The 15,865-nt window shown below is 44.1% G+C and overlaps 1 protein-coding gene across 2 annotated transcripts in view; it reads right to left on the bottom strand.

The window, feature by feature from the left end:
- Positions 1 to 56: 56 nt before the first annotated feature.
- SLA2 (Src like adaptor 2) overlaps positions 57 to 15,865 on the bottom strand; it is a 30,054-nt gene continuing 14,245 nt past the window's right edge. For both annotated transcript variants that reach the window (XM_040447130.1, XM_040447131.1), the window contains exons 6-8: positions 1,972 to 2,121; positions 976 to 1,108; positions 57 to 573 (exon numbers count right to left, since the gene is read on the bottom strand). In XM_040447130.1, coding sequence (XP_040303064.1) covers positions 408 to 573; positions 976 to 1,108; positions 1,972 to 2,121 — 449 coding nt within the window. In that variant the 3' untranslated portion in view covers positions 57 to 407. The remainder of the gene's footprint in view (positions 574 to 975; positions 1,109 to 1,971; positions 2,122 to 15,865) is intronic.

The raw sequence follows: 15,865 nt of genomic DNA, 5'->3' as shown, positions 1-15,865 counted from the left end.
AAGATATCCATCCCTTCTGCTTTCCTGTCCCTTCTAGGCTATAATCCTACCTTCTGAGGTATGGTATTGTGAGACATGTAAATTCTCTTTAAATGATTTTTTTTTTCTTGATGCTAGTGGTGGTTTCTACCTCATGGGTGGGGCTATGGAGGTATAGAAGGGGACTCAACAGGCAGGGGTAGAAGATGGTACTGGAAATCCCAAACTCAGGTACTGACTGGGTCAAACCCCAGAGGTTTAGTCTCTTCGGAGCCCTGTCCGTATTTTCAGCTGGTCTGTATTTGAACTAGAGGTTACAGGTGGGTTCATGGCACTGGGAAAAGGTTAAGTGACTTCTTAGGGCTGAGAGAGGATATAGGTGGGACCCTGGATTGCCTTGAATGCTCCAGCTGAGCTGAGCTGGGAGTCTAGGTGCCACAGCCTTGGATTCCCTTTTGGTCTCTGCTTTGGTCCCTGGCATCATCCAAGGAGCTGTTATCAGTCAGGCTGATGTAGGAGCTGAGGGCGTCCCGGAGTCCCTCACTGAGGAGGGAGGCCTCCCCTGTGCCAGGTGCTTCAGAGAACAGGAGGGAACTGTGGAGAGGGGAAGAGAGTTGGGTCAAGGAGCCTTGTCTTCCCTTGCTCACTGCACAGTTCAAGTTTTCACCACCTGAAAACTCACAGTGGCTCCCTGTCACTTAAAACAACCCCAGCTTGACTCCTCCACTCAGGACTGGTGCTTTCTGTTGTACACCATCTTGTCTGACCTTCCATCCTGGCCATCTCTGGTGTCTGGTCATGCCCTATATCCACTCCTTTCTCCTTCCTGCCAGTCCCCCTACAGTCCTGGTGAGCCTGGCCTGGTCTCTACAAGGTTAGTAACTCACTGGTTCCCAGGTGTCCCTGAAGGTGACCAGCTCATTTGGGGTTGTGAGTTTCCAGGGGTGGGTCCTTCTGTCTCCTTTGTTCTACCTTCATGCTGTGAGGTCCCCTTACCTGTCCAGCTCTTTCCAATTGAGTGGTGTCCTCTGCACAATCACAGGTGGGGGTATAGGCTTGCCAGGGAGTGAGCCAGCCCTCCGCAGGGCACAGGGCTCCTTGAGTAGGCAGCAGATGTCATCCGCCAACTCTGAGAAAGAGACGTAGACCCTTGATATGGCTGACTCCAGCCCTAGTTTTCTCCCTAACAACCCCCACCCTGACCACTTTCCTCATTTGGCAGGTAGGGGAATAATCAAAAAAGAATGATGGGAGGCGGGTGGGGGGCTGGCTGGCTCAGTAGGTAGAGAGCACGTGACTTTTGATCTCAGGGTCCTGAGTTAAAGCCTCATGTTGGGGCACACGTTACATTTTAAAGTGACAGGCGTAAGCCTCAAGCTGTTGATCTGGGGGCTGAGATGCAATCAGAGGTCATTCTGGGCTAGGTTTTAGAAGACTAGATGGGTAGGTTGATGGACCTCTTAGAGTGCCAGTTTCTGGTTAGGAAAGTACTTTGGGAAAAAAGCTAGAGAATGCTTAATCTCTACTTGTCCTGTCAGTATCTACTGCATGGACCCACCCTCTAGGAAACCCCTGATCAGTTTTCCCAGGAGTGGTCTTTCTGCCCCTTTGACACTGCCCTAGTGGCTGTATCCTCCAGTCCCTGTAACAGGACAGGCACCAGGAAATGCTAAGAATCAAATGAATTACACAATAGCAACAGCTTGGGGCCTAGTTCCTGTGGAGAGAACTGTGCTCAACATTGGGGTCTTGGACTCAGAACCATAGTGGTAGGTGAGGTATTGGTGCATGTTCACATGGGAGGTCCACGTGCCTCTGTCAGGGCATGGGATGAAGATAGAGCCCCCAGCCTAAGTTCTTGGCACAGGAACTGGCATGAAGATGGGAAGGCCCCTCTTTTGCCTGTCTGCATATTCTCCAGCAAGTAAAGTGTGCAAAGGTACAACTGTCTACCCCACATGCCAGTCTAATGGAAAAAGGGAAAGGCCATACCAGAGTAATGGTCCACCAAGGCCTGGAGTGAGGGGAAGGTGAGGCGTGGTGAGATGTACAGCCAGCCATTATCAAGGCGCTGAATCCTGTAGTGTCTGATCCGGTCCCAGGATGCAGGGCGGCTGAGGCGGACTGACAGGGAATAAAAGCCTGAGGAGGAAAAAGGGTTCAAGGCAGGACTGAGGCCCTGCTGGGACCCAGCCCAGCCCAAATTGGGAGAAGGAAGAGATGAGAAAGGCTACCAGGTCCAGACAGAGGGAAGTTGGCAGGGGATGGACAAAGACTTGCTCTCTTGGCCATAAATGACCACACATTCTTATTCGATAGGGCTCTTGTAAGGATGAAGTGAGACCATTCACACAGTGCTCAGGACAGAGCCTGGCACAGTTTACGTGAACATTAAGTATTGGCTGTTATTATAAAGACTTGGGTGGGCAAAAATGTTAGAATGTGAAAACATGTCTGTAGATGTCAGATTTAGAGGTCAGTAAGGACGTGCAGAAGGAGGAACTCTTACCCTGCTGGTGGAAAGATAATTTAATACAAGCCATTTTGGAAACAGTCGACATTAACTAGTTGAACATGCTCCTCACAACCAGCCATTTCATCCTAGCATGTTACCTTAGAAATACATGAACAAATGGGACACCTGGGTGGCTCAGCCAGTTAAGCGTCTGACTTCAGCTCAGGTCATCTCACGGTTTATGAGGTCAAGCCCCTCATCAGGCTCTCTGCTGCTGTCAGTGCAGAGCTGGCCTCAGATCCTCTATCTCCGTCTGTCCCTCCCCCACGTGCTCACACTCTCCCTCTCAAAAATAAATAAGTACTTAAAAATTAATAAAAAAGAAATACATGAACAATATTCACAGCAGCATTGTTTGGAAAAGTCCCCAAACTTCAAACAGCCTATATGTATACAGCAGAATGGTAATAATATACAGCAGTAAAAGTTAATAACCACTACACATGTTAAGCATAGAAAAATACTAAAAATGAGCAGAAACATACATTCACAAGTCACAGAAGCATACAAGTCACAGAAGCATACATTCAGCATGATTCTATTTAAAGTTCAGGGGCGCTTGGGTGGCTCAATCAGTTGAGCGTCCAACTTCGGCTCAGGTCATGATCTCACGGTTCGTGGGTTCGAACCCCATGTTGGGCTCTGTGCTGACACCTCAGAGCCTGGAGCCTAAATCGGATTCTGTGTCTGTCTGTCTCTCTCTCTCTCTCTCTCTCTCTCTCTCTCTCCCCCTCCCCCACTCAAGCTCTGTCTCTGTCTCTCTGTCAAAAATAAATAAACATTAAAAAAATAAAAAAAATAAAGTTCAAAGGCAGTTAAGACTATTGCATAGGGATACATGTATGGCAAGGCTTATGAGGAAAAGTAATGGAAGATTAACACAGTGAAGCAGGCAGAGGCTTCAAAGGGATTGTTACTATTGTACAATTTTTTAAGTTGGTAAGTGGGCACATGGATGTTGGTTTTATTATTTGTCTTTAGCTTATATATTATATACACTAATATACATGACAGAACTTTCCCAGTTTTGTGTTTTTAGCTTTTTTTAATTATTTATTTTTTAGAAAGCAGGGGAGGGGGCAGAAGGGAAGAAACAATCTTTTTTTTTTTTATCATAATTATTCTGACAGTTCATATTTATTCTCAGGACATTATTTCAAACAGTAGTTTCTCAGTTGGAGAGGAAGTTCAAAGTTATTTTGAACTTGGTTAAACTCATTGCTTAGAGTTGTGATTACTTTCATGTCCTAATTAAATGAGTGGGCAGATCTGTCTTCTGCATCTTGTTTGGAAGTCACAAGCAATCAAGAACAGTTTGATGTTATGATTGATGAGCATCATTCATTGATTTCTAGTGTCCAAAAATGTATGTATAATATTGCTTATCCTTGAATTGTCTTGTGGCATAGGATATACTTTCTATAGCAGGGTAATGGAAAGGGATCATTAAATGAAAAGATTGCATGCTTTATCTTGAAGGGACTGTTTCAACTGTGGCAGAAACATGACAAATATACCATGTGCCTGTTACTATAGAACCGAAAAGCCCTTTCTGTTTACACTTCAGATGCAAAATGGCTGAGAGAGAGAGAGAGAGAGAGAGAGAGAGAGAGAGAATCTTAAACAGGCTCCACACTCAGCACAGAGCCTGACAAGGGGTTCAATCCCATGACCCTGGCATCAGGACCTGAGCCAAAATCAAGAGTTGGATGTTCAACCAACTGAGCCACCCAGGTGCCCCCCTGCTTTTTGAGTGTTTAGAAAGTGACTGACTTTGGCTCAGATCATGATCTCACAGTTTGTGGGTTCAAGCCCTGAGTCGGGCTCTGTGCTGACAGTTTAGAGCTTGGTGCCTGCTTTGGACTCGGTGTCTCCCTCTCTCTCTGCTCCTCCCCCACTCACACACTCTCTCTCTCTCTCTCTCAAAAATAAATAAACATAAAAAAAAACCAAAAAAACAAAAAAATTAAAATCAACTTTATTGTGGGGCACCCAGGGGGGCTCAGTCAGCTGAGCATCCGACTTCAGCTCCGGTCATGATTTCGCGGTTTGAGTTCGAGCCTCTCATTGGGCTCTGTGCTGACAACTCAGAGCCTGGAGCCTGCTTCAGATTCTGTGTCTCCCTCTCTCTCTGCCCCTCCCCCCTCTCATGCTTTGTCTCTTAAAAAGAAAAAGAAAACATTAAAATCAACTTTATTGAGTTATAACTCATGTACAATAAAATACACACAATAAAGTGTACAGTTGATGGGTTTCAACGAAATTTAGTTTTTAATTAAAAAAATTTTTTTAATGTTTTTTAATGTTTTTTAACATTTATTTATTATTGAGAGACAAGAGAGAGACAGTGCGTGAGCAGGGGAGGAGCAGAGGGAGAGGGAGACTCAGAATCTGAAATAGGCTCCAGGCTCTGAGCTGTCAGCACAGAGCCTGATGTGGGGCTCGAACTCACGAACTGCGAGATCATGACTTGAGCCAAAGTCAGATGCTTAACCGACTGAGCCCCCCAGGTTGCCCCAAATTTAATTTTTTTAAAAAAAGGATTGGTTAGAAAAGGAAAACACACAGTTGAAAAATGAAAAGAAAAAAGTATGTAAAATTATAATACGCAGGCCTACAATAGTAGTTTTCCACAGATGAGGATACATATGAGAGCACTTTATAACTAAAGTGGGATTCATTTCTTCTTTCAACAAACACTTCATCAAAGCCATATGGGAAGAGGGTGTTTAGTGAAATAATAGTAATGATCTATTGTGACTATCATCTAATGATCTAGAGCTATCAGTAGCTTTCATGTGAGTGCTTACTATGTGCTTTATAAGGATTATCTCATCTAATCCTCATAGCCATGCTGTGAGGTAGTATGGTCATCACTACTGTGCAGGTAAGAAAACTATGGCACATAGAACCTGGAAAAAGAGGGCATGATCCAGTCACTTACCCTTTCCCTGTGGAATGCCACCAAAAGGCAGGTGTCAATCTCCCAAACCACAGGCACTGCTCAATTTTAGGAAGCATTTACTTTGACAAAAAGGCAGAGATTTCAAACTGGGTTTTAAAGGGCACCTCAGTAGGGTAAGCATCTGATTCTTGATTTCAGCTTAGGTCATGATCTCACATTTCATGAATTTGAGACAGGAAGGATTCTGTCTCCCTCTCTGTCTCTCTCTCTCTCTCTCTCTCTCAAAATAAACATTTAAAAAATTACAATAAAAACTGGACTTTAAAAGTAAGGCTCAACTATATGATAAACACACTTTGAATAATAAAACATAGGCTAAAAGTAAAAAGAAGGAAAAAGATGTATCATGAAACATTAATCATAGGAAAACTGGAGTAGTTATATTCATATTAGACAAAGTAAAAAGCAAGACCAAGAGTATTAACAGAGATAAGAAGTACATACCAAGAAAACATAAAAATCCTGACTTTGTATGCACCCAGGTACCGAAATTCAAAATATATGAAGCAGGGGTATCTGGGTGGCTCAGTCAGTTGAGCAACCAACTTCGGCTCAGGTCATGACCTCACGGTTTGTGAGTTTGAGCCCCCCATCAGGCTCTGTGCTGACCACTCAGAGCCTGGAGTCTATGTCTCCCCCTCTCTCTGCCCCTCCCCCACTCATGCTCTGTGTCTGTCTCAGAAATAAGCATTAAAAAAAAATTTTTTTTAATATATGAAGCAAAACTGACAGAATTAACCAAATAGATATCCACGATTATAACTGGAAATTTCAATACTCCTCTCCCAGCACTTGATAGGACAGAAAATCAATCGAGATATAGAAGACTTAAATAATACAAGCAACCAATATGACTTAATTAACATAGAACACAGCATCCAACAATAAAACACATTTTCTTTCTCTTTAAATTTTTTTTTAGTGTTATTTTGAGAGAGAAAGAGAGAGAGAAAGTGCGAGCAAGGGAGGGGCAGAGAGGGGGGAGATACAGAATCCAAAGGAAGCTTCAGGCTCTGAGGTGTCAGCACATAGCCCAACGCAGGGCTCAAACCCACAAACCATGAGATTGGACCTGAGCCAAAGTCAATGCTTAACTGACTAAGCCACCCAGGCACCTCCTTTATTTTTTTAAAGTAGGCTCTAGGCCCAACATGGGGCTTGAACTCATAACCCCAAGATCAGGAGTCACAGGCTCTACCAACTGAGCCAACCAGGTGCCCCAGTACACATTTTCTTTTAAGTACACATGGACTATTCAAGATAGACTATAGACTGGACCATAAAAACAGAAATTTGAAAGGATTGAAATCAATAGTTCTTTGACCACAACAGAATTAAATTATGAATTAATAACAAGATACCTGGAAAATCCCCAAATACTTGGAGATAATTCAGAGATCAAAGAAGAAAGCAAAATTAGAAAATAATCCTTCTTTTTTTAATTTGAAATTTAATTCTAACTTTTTTTAAGTAAGCTCTGTGACCAACATGATGTGTGAACTCAGGACCCAAGAGTCACATACTGTACTGACTGAGCCAGTTAGTACTGGCTGCTCCATTTTTTTTTTTTTTAAGTAAGCTCCATGCCCACTGTGGGACTTGAACTCATGATCCTGAGGTCAAGAGTCACGTGCTCGCGGGGAGGTAAGCCATAAGAGATTTTTGTTGCTGTTGTTTATTTATTTTTGAGAGAGAGAGAGAGACAGAGCATGAGCAGGGGAAGGGGAAAGAGAGAGGGAGACACTAAATCTGAAGTAGGCTCCAGGCTCCAAGCTGTCAGCACAGAGCCCAACGCGAGGCTCGAACTCAGGAACTGTGAGATCATGACGTGGGCTAAAGTCGGACACCCACCTGCCTGAGCCACCCAGGCACCCCAGCCATAAAAGACTTTTAAATTCAGAGAATAAACTGAGGGCTGCTGGAGGGGTGCTGGGTGGGGCGATGGACTAAATGAGCAAGGGGCATTAAGGAGGATACTTGCTGGGATGAGCACTGGGTGTTAAATATAAGTGATGAATCACTAAATTATATTCCTGAAATCATTATTACACTACATGTTAACTAACTTGGATTTAAATTTTTAAAATACATAAATAAAATAAAATCATTAAAAAAAAAAGTCACAGGCATGGATGGAGTGCCTGGGTGGCTTAGTCAGTTAAGCTGTTAAGCATCCACCTCTTGGTTTTGACTCAGGTCATTATTTCACAGTTCGTGGAATCAAGCCCTGGGTCAGGCTTTGTGCTGATAGTGCGGAGCCTGCTTGGGATTCTCTCTCTCCCTCTCTCTCTGATCTTCCCCTGCTCATGCTTTCTCTCTCAAAATAAATAAACTAAAAAAAAAAAAAAAAAGCCAGATGCTCTACTGATGGAGCCAGCCAAAAACAGTCACTCCCCTTTCTTAAAAAATCTGATACTTTTATTTTACAATAAAATATTTTATTTTTAAAGTTTATTTATTTTGAGAGAGAGAGAGAGACAGACAGAGAGAGAGAGAGAGAGAGAGAGAGAGGGAGAGAGAATCCCAAGCAGGCTCCGCACTATCAGTGCAAAGCCCAACATGGGGCTGGAAGCCATGAACTACGAGATCATGACCTGAGCAGAAATCAAGATTCAGGCATTAACCGACTGAGCTACCCAGCCAACACAAAAACCTAATATTTTTATTTAAGTTTATTTATTTTATTTTTCAGTAATCTCTACACTCAATGCGGGGCTTGAACTTACTATCCTGAGATCAAGAGTTGCATGCTTTCTGACTGAGCCAACCAGGTGCCCCAGAAAATATTTTAAACTGAAAAAAAAAAAAAAACCCACAAAAATTTGTGAGCTCAAATCAGTACTTTTTTTTTTTAATTTTTTTTAGGGTTTATTCATTTTTTAGAGACAGAGCATGCGTGGAGGAGGGGTAGAGAGAGAGGGAGACACAGAATCTGAAGCAGGCTCTAGGCTCTGAGCTGTCAGCACAGAGCCTGATGTGGGGCTCGAACCCACGAACTGTGAGATCATGACCCGAGCTAAAGTCGGATGCTCAACTGAGCCACCCAGGCACCCCTCAGTAAAGTACATTTTTAGCTTTATTTATTTATTTTTTAAAGTAATCTTTCTGCCCAACATGGTGTTCCAACTCATGACCCCAACCAAGATCAAGAGTTGCATGCACTACCAACTGAGCCAGCCAAGTGCCCTCATTTGTAGCTTTAAATGCTTATGTTTCAAGAAAAGAGAGGTACAAAATAAAATTTCTACCTTAAAAAGCTAGAAAGAGAATAAAATTAGATGGAAGGAATATAATAAAGATAAAGCAAAAATAAATATAATAAAAACAACAGGGAAAAGTCAATGATCCCAAATGTGGATTCTTTGTAAAGACTGATAAAATGGATAAACTTCAGGGCTCCCTGGCTGGTTCAGTCAGTAAAGCATGTGACTTTTGATCTTAGCATCACGAGTTTGAGCCCCACAATGGGCAGAGAAAGTACTCTAAAATTTTTTTTTGACAAGTCTCAAACTATACTGATTAAAAAAAAGAAAAAGGAGGGGCACCTGTCTGGCTCAGTCAGTGGAACATGCGATTCATGGTCTTGGGATTATGGGTTTGAGCCCCACATTGGCTGTGGAGATTACTTAAAAATAAAATCTTTAGGGGCGCCTGGGTGGCTCAGTCGGGTGAACGTCCGACTTCGGCTCAGGTCATGATCGCACAGCTCATGAGTTCAAGCCCCGCGTTGGGCTCTGTGCTGACAGCTCAGAGCCTGGAGCCTGTTTCAGATTCTGTGTCTCCCTCTCTCTCTGCCCCAACCCACTCGCATTCTGTCTCTGTCTCTTTCAAAAATAAATAAACACTTAAAAAATTAAAAATAAATAAATAAAAATAAAATAAAATCTTTAGGGGCACCCGTGTGGCTCAGCAATTAAGTGTCTCCCTCTCGATTTCGGCTCAGGTCATGATCTAAGACTGAGCCCCGCTTGGGACTCTCCGTTGAGCATGGAGACTCCTTGGGATTCTCTCTCCCTCTACCTCTGCCCCTCTCGCTCTCTCTCTCTCAAAATAAATAAACATTAAAAAAATAATAATAAGAGGGGTACCTGAGTGGTTCAGTTGGTTAAGCATCTAACTCTTGATGTCGGCTCAGGTCATGCTCTCATGGTCTGTGAGTTTGAGCCCCATATCAGGTTCTGTGCTGACAGCATGGAGCCTGCTTAGGATAGGATAGTCTCTCTCTCCCCCTCCCTCTCTGCCCCTCCCTCACTCATGTGCATGCTCTCTCTTGCTCGCTCTCTCACTCTCACTCTCTCTCAAAATAAATAAATGAACGTTAAAAAAAAAAAAAGAATGAAGAGGGGCAACCACTAAGGATCCTACAAAAATACATTAAAAGAAAAATAAGGGCATACTATGAACAACTTCATGCCAGTAAAAATTGTACAAATAGGATGAAATGGACAAATTCCCTAAAAGGCACAAATCACCAAAACTGATACAATAGTTTCCTATTGTTGCTATAACAAATTACCTCAAATTCACTGGCTTAAAACAACACAAATCTATTATCTTATAGTCCTGGAGGTTATAAATCTGAAATGTGTTTCCCTGAACTAAATCAAGGTGTCAGCAGGCCTGTGTTTCTCCTGCAACTCTAGAGGATAATCCATTTTTTGCTTTTCTAGTTTCTAGAAGCCACCTGCATCCCTTAGCTCAGGACGCTTTCTCCATCTTTAAAGCCAACAGTATAACATTCATCTCCAATCTATTTCAAACTCTGATGCTTCTGCCTCTCTCTTATAAAGACCTTTGTGGGTGCTTGGGTGGCTCAGTCAGTTGAACGTCCAACTTTGGCTCAGGTCATGATCTCTCAGTTCGTGGGTTTGAGCCCCCCATCAGCCTCTGTGCTGACGGCTCAGAGCCTGGAGCCTGCTTCGGATTCTGTGTCTCCCTTGCCCTCTGCCCATCCCCCACTCATACTCTGTCTCTCTCTCTCTCAAAAATAAACATTAAAAAAAATTTAAAGACCCTTGTGATTTCACTGGGCTCATCTGAATAACCCACGACAATCTTCCTATATCAAAATATTCAATTTAATCACATCTACAAACTCCCTTTTACAATGTAAGGTGATATATTCACAAATTCCAGAGATTAGGACCTAGAAAACTCTGAGGGGCTATTATTCTGCCTCCCATAGAAGACAACTTTCAAACTGACAGAGTATCTGCAAAAATCTATAGGTATACTTAATAAGAAAGACTGAATTTTTCCTTCTAAGATTGGGAACAAAGCAAGAGTGTACTCACCACTTCATTATCATACTAGAGGTCCTAGCCAGTGCAATAAGGCAAGAAAAAGAGATAAAAGGTATACAGATTGGAAAACAAGTAAACTGTACTTATAGATAATATGATCATGTATGTAGCGAATCCTAAGGAATCTACAAAAAAGCAACTAGTGGGGTGATAGTAGAGTTGGTAGAGTATGAGACTCTTGATCTCGGGGTTGTGAGTTTGAGCCCCATGTTGGGTATAGAGATTACTTAAAAATAAAATCTTAAAACACAAAAATGCTACTACAACTATTAAGTGAATTTAGCAAGGCTATAGGATACAAAATCCATATACATCAAGAAGTGTGAGGCCCCTGGGTGGCTCAGTCAGTTAAGCATCTGACTCTTGTTTTTGGCACGGGTCATGACCTCACAGTTCATGAGTTCAAGCCCCTGGTCAGGCTCCACACTGTCAGCATGGAGTCTGGGATTTTCTCTCTCTCTCTCCCTCTCTCTCTGCTCCTCCCCCACACGTTCTCTCTCTCTCTCAAGATAAACAAGTAAGCTTTAAAAAAAAGTATGGAGTAAGTTCTCTGCTTCCTTTTCCTTATTCTCTGCCTGACTCTGAGGGCCCCTTGACTGTTGTACCTTTAAGAAGACTCTCTTCTTTTGTGTCTGGGTGGTTCAGTTGTTAAGCATCTTACTTTGGCTCAGGTCATGATCTCACCATTCATGAGTTCAAGTCCCACATCCAGTGAGCTCAAGCCCTGCTTGGGGTGAGCTTGAACTCCGCTTCAGGTGAGCTCGAGCCCTGCTTTAGGTGAACATAAGCCCTGCTTTAGGTAAAACACAAGCCCCACTTCTGGTGTGCCCTGCTTTGTAATCTTTTTCTTTCTTTCTCTCTCTCTCTCTCTCTCTCCCTCCCTCCCTCCTTCCTTCCTTCTCTGCCCCTTGCTCACTTGTGCCCTTTCTTTCTTTTTTTCTCTCAAAAAAAGGAGGAGGGGAAGGAGGAGGAGGAGGGAGAGGAGAAGAAGAGGAGGATGAGGAGAAGAAGAAGAAGGAAGGAGAAGGAGGGGGAGGAGGAGGAGGGGGAGAGGGGAGGAGGGGGAAAAGGAGGGGGAGGAGGAGGGGGGAGGAGAAGGAGAAGAAGAAGAAGGAGAAGGAGGAGAAGGAGAAGAAGGAGAAGGAGAAGGAGGAGGAGAAGGAGGAGGAGAAGGAGGAGGAGAAGGAGGAGGAGGAGGAGGAGAAAGAGGAGGAGAAGTAAGAGGAGGAGGAGAAGAAGGAGAAGGAGAAGAAAAAGAAGAGTTGTTGTCTTTTCTTGGGGTGCCTGGCTAGCTCAGTCAGTACAGCATATGACTCTTGATCCCAGGGTTGTGAGTTTTGGCCCCACATTGTGTATAGAGATTACTTAAAAATAAAATCTTAAAAAAAAAGTATCTTCTGGAGCTGAGCTGTGACTCTAAAATGGCTTGTGGATGGGAAAGGGCTAAATATCGGAGAATAAGCTCTCAAGGCCAATCAACCCAGCTGAACTAAGTGACCAAGTTCCTATATGCTCTGCAAGATTCTCCAACCACTCCATGCTGGTCACTGTCGCCATAGTTACTAAAAGCAGTAAGGGTAGCTATACTGCGTATCTAGCTGATAGGCTCAGGGATAATAAGCTCTGTCAATCCCATGTGGGGTTGATAACCCACTGTGGACACAGGTCACCTACCAGTGCCATCTGTGACTGGCCTATGTGCTGGTATCCCGCTGTTCCTTCTCACTACATACTCCATCCAGTCCCAAATACCTACTGCTCTTTCCCAGTTCCAGGACATATCCACTTTAACTCAGACTCCCTGGGCTCACAACACAGCCACATGCTATATAACACCCCTGTTGTCCCATGCTCACTAGCTGTGTCTCTAAGCACATAATTTGACCTCTCAGATCTGTTTCTTCATCTGTAAAGGGGAATAATGATTCTCCCAGTCTCACAGATCACCTCAAGGATTTGAGTGGTGAAGCACGTAAAGCATTTAGCAGTGTCTGGCATGTAGCAAGCACCCAATAACCTGTATCAGGCCTCTGGTCCTTTGCACCCACTGTTCCTTTTATATTGAACACTCTTCCACCTGAGTAACCACCAGCTTACTTTTACAACTCAGTTTTGTTCAGACAACTTCCCTCCAGAACACCTTCCCTGCCTGGGAGAAGCCCCAGCTCAAAGCTTGACCAGGCACCAGTGCTTTTGTGTCCTGCTCTGCCATCACCTGTCCCTCAATCCTCCCTCACCCCAAAACACATATAACCAATCATGAGCCTCCTGAAGGATGGTTCTGATTTATCCTTCCTCTATCTTCCAATCTCAGAAAAACAGCAGCACTGTGCCATCTGTTACTAAGCTCTAACCCTGGAGTCAACCTCACTGCTTCCATTCTCACATCTCACATACAGCCTGACAGAAAACCCTACTGCCTACGTTCAGAACATATCCAGAATCCAACCACTTCTCACCCTGGAGGAACCTGCAACAACTTCCCATGTGGCTTCCCACTTTCACCTCATCACCCTGCCCCCAAATCCTCTCAGCAGCAGTGGAGGGATCAGGTTATGTCACTCCCCTACTGAGAACCAAAGTCCTCACCCTAGAAACACCCTGCATGACCTGACTCCCAGTGACCTTGGATCTGCTTCCGGGTACACCTGCCCTTCCTGAGGATGCATCTACCACAAGGACTTTGCATACTTGCACATGTCCCATGACCCTGTTCCTCTTACGCTGCTTTATTGTTTCTATGTGGTACTTACCATGATCGGACACTTTATTCTTTATTTGTTCACTGCCCATTTTGCCAACTGGATTGTAGGTAGGGATTCTGCTTTTTATACTGTTTCATCCCTGCTGCTTAGAATAGTTGGCACAGAGTCACCATACAATATCCATTTGTTGAATGATTGAATGAATCTGTGCGATAAATGGCGGGCAGAGCCATGATTACAAGCAGTCTGGAGGAGGGTTTGCCACTATTTGTGCACCTACCACTATTCATGAGCACACATGGTATTCGGGGAAAGTCTACCCCAGCTCTCCATCCTCTCCTCTCCCCTCAATTTCCATTCATACACTCATTCACTTATTCAGTATACATTCTTTGAGCACTTACTGTATGCTGGCACTGCACTGGGCCCAGACATAGGTAATTAGATCTTTATACTCTAGGAAAGAAGTGTTGTTCTGCTAGCACATGTCACAGCTGGAATTTTCCTTTATGGTCCTCATTTCAAATATTTAGTTCTTGTGCTCTTAGACCACATACATTTTTTGTTTGTTTGTTTAAGAAATAAGTTTATGGGGCACCTAGGTGGCTCAGTCAGTTAAGCATCTGACTCTTGGTTTCAGCTCAGGTCATGATCTCATGGTTTCATGAGTTTGAGCCCCACATTGGGTTCCATGCTGACAGGGTGGAGCCTGCTTAGGATTGTCTGTCTTCTCCTCTCTCTGCCCCTTCCCTACTCATGCTGTCTCTGTCTCTCTCAAAATAAATAAATAAACCTAAAAAATAATAATAAGTTTACAGTAGCTACAGAAGTGGTCGGGGTGGGATGGTGCATGAGTGGCTCAGTCAGTTAAGTGTCCAACTCTTGATTTCAGCTCAGGTCTTGATCTCAGGGTCATGAGTTCAAGCCCCGAATTGGGCTCCATGTCCAGCATGGAGCCTACTTAAAAAAAAAACAACAACTGGGTGCAGGGGTTGGAGGGAGATCCACTGGGAAAAAGGCAAGAGAGGTACAATGTCCTGGATTCCAGAAAGCTCTAGCTTCATTAGCCAATGTCACATCTTGGCCTGCAGGGACCTCTGGGGTCAGGCACCATGTTTTCCCTGGTGTTCTGATTATGATACCAGGAGGTGGGGTGAGGTCCATGGTGGTATGAGGGATCAAATAGGAAGCTGTGGGGGGGAGACGGACCTAGCAGGACCTCCTGAACTTCATCTGCTGAGGCCTCTGAGAGGCTGATAGCCTTGGGGATGCTGCACCTTGGACTTTCCACTGTCTGCAGCCTGAGGATAGGAACGATGATCTAGCAGTCCTGACTCAGAGGAGATGCTCAACAAGTGCTTCCCAGCTGACAGAATAGACAGAAGTGAGCCCCTCAGTGTCAGGAAGCATGTCTTGATCCTCTACCTCCCTCACAGTTCCCATCACAGAACAGACACACAGTAGGACAGCAGGAAGGTGAGGTGGTAGGGGGAAAATGCTGTTGGGGCTGACCCTGGTGCTGACCTCTGGAGCAGTCCTGTGACCTCCACAGAGTCATCAGTGCCCCTTCACATACCAAGGTTTGGGGCCTGACTTGGGCCCTGCCATGATTTCCCCCAGGTTTAGAACATAGACAAAGTCCCCAGTAGCTGGGGCGCCTGGGTGGCGCAGTCGGTTAAGCGTCCGACTTCAGCCAGGTCACGATCTCGCGGTCCGTGAGTTCGAGCCCCGTGTCAGGCTCTGGGCTGATGGCTCAGAGCCTGGAGCCTGTTTCCGATTCTGTGTCTCCCTCTCTCTCTGCCCCTCCCCCGTTCATGCTCTGTCTCTCTCTGTCCCAAAAGTAAATAAACGTTGAAAAAAAAATTTTTTTATAAAAAAAAAAAAAAAAAAAGAAAAAAAAAAAGAACATAGACAGATGTGCCAGAGGGACTCTGGGGAAGATGGAGAGGTCTTAGTCGTACCCTCCTCTGTCCAGACTCTGAGTAGTGTTCTTGGGAGCTCACAGGCCCTAGGCCTCCCTCCTTGTTCCACACACAAACTCAAATTCCCTTCCCAGATGTATGTTTGGACCTTGATACAAAGAAAAGCCAATCCCGATAACATTCACTCAATCAATAGTTAATTACTATTATATATGACAATATGCATTATGTAAATGTAAAAAACATTGTCCCTTACTACTTAATTCTGGTTTCCCTAGATTAGAACTGGGTTTTCAAGCTTAAAAGAACATAAGAACCATTCAGAGAACTTGTGAAGGAAGAAGATTTCTGACCTCTGAGCCCTGTAAATAGAGTCAGAAGGGGCCCAAGAGTCTGTATTGTCAAGAAATTTCCCTGACAATTCCTATACACTCATGTCTGAGAACCAATGTTCTGTGATGTTACTCAGGCCTCAT

The sequence above is a fragment of the Herpailurus yagouaroundi genome, unplaced genomic scaffold (assembly GCF_014898765.1).
Source record: "Herpailurus yagouaroundi ecotype Mexico unplaced genomic scaffold, PumYag 196, whole genome shotgun sequence".
Taxonomy (NCBI): Eukaryota; Metazoa; Chordata; class Mammalia; order Carnivora; family Felidae; genus Herpailurus; species Herpailurus yagouaroundi.
Note: the sequence above shows the minus strand (reverse complement) of the source record. Positions and strands in the feature narration are given on the sequence as shown.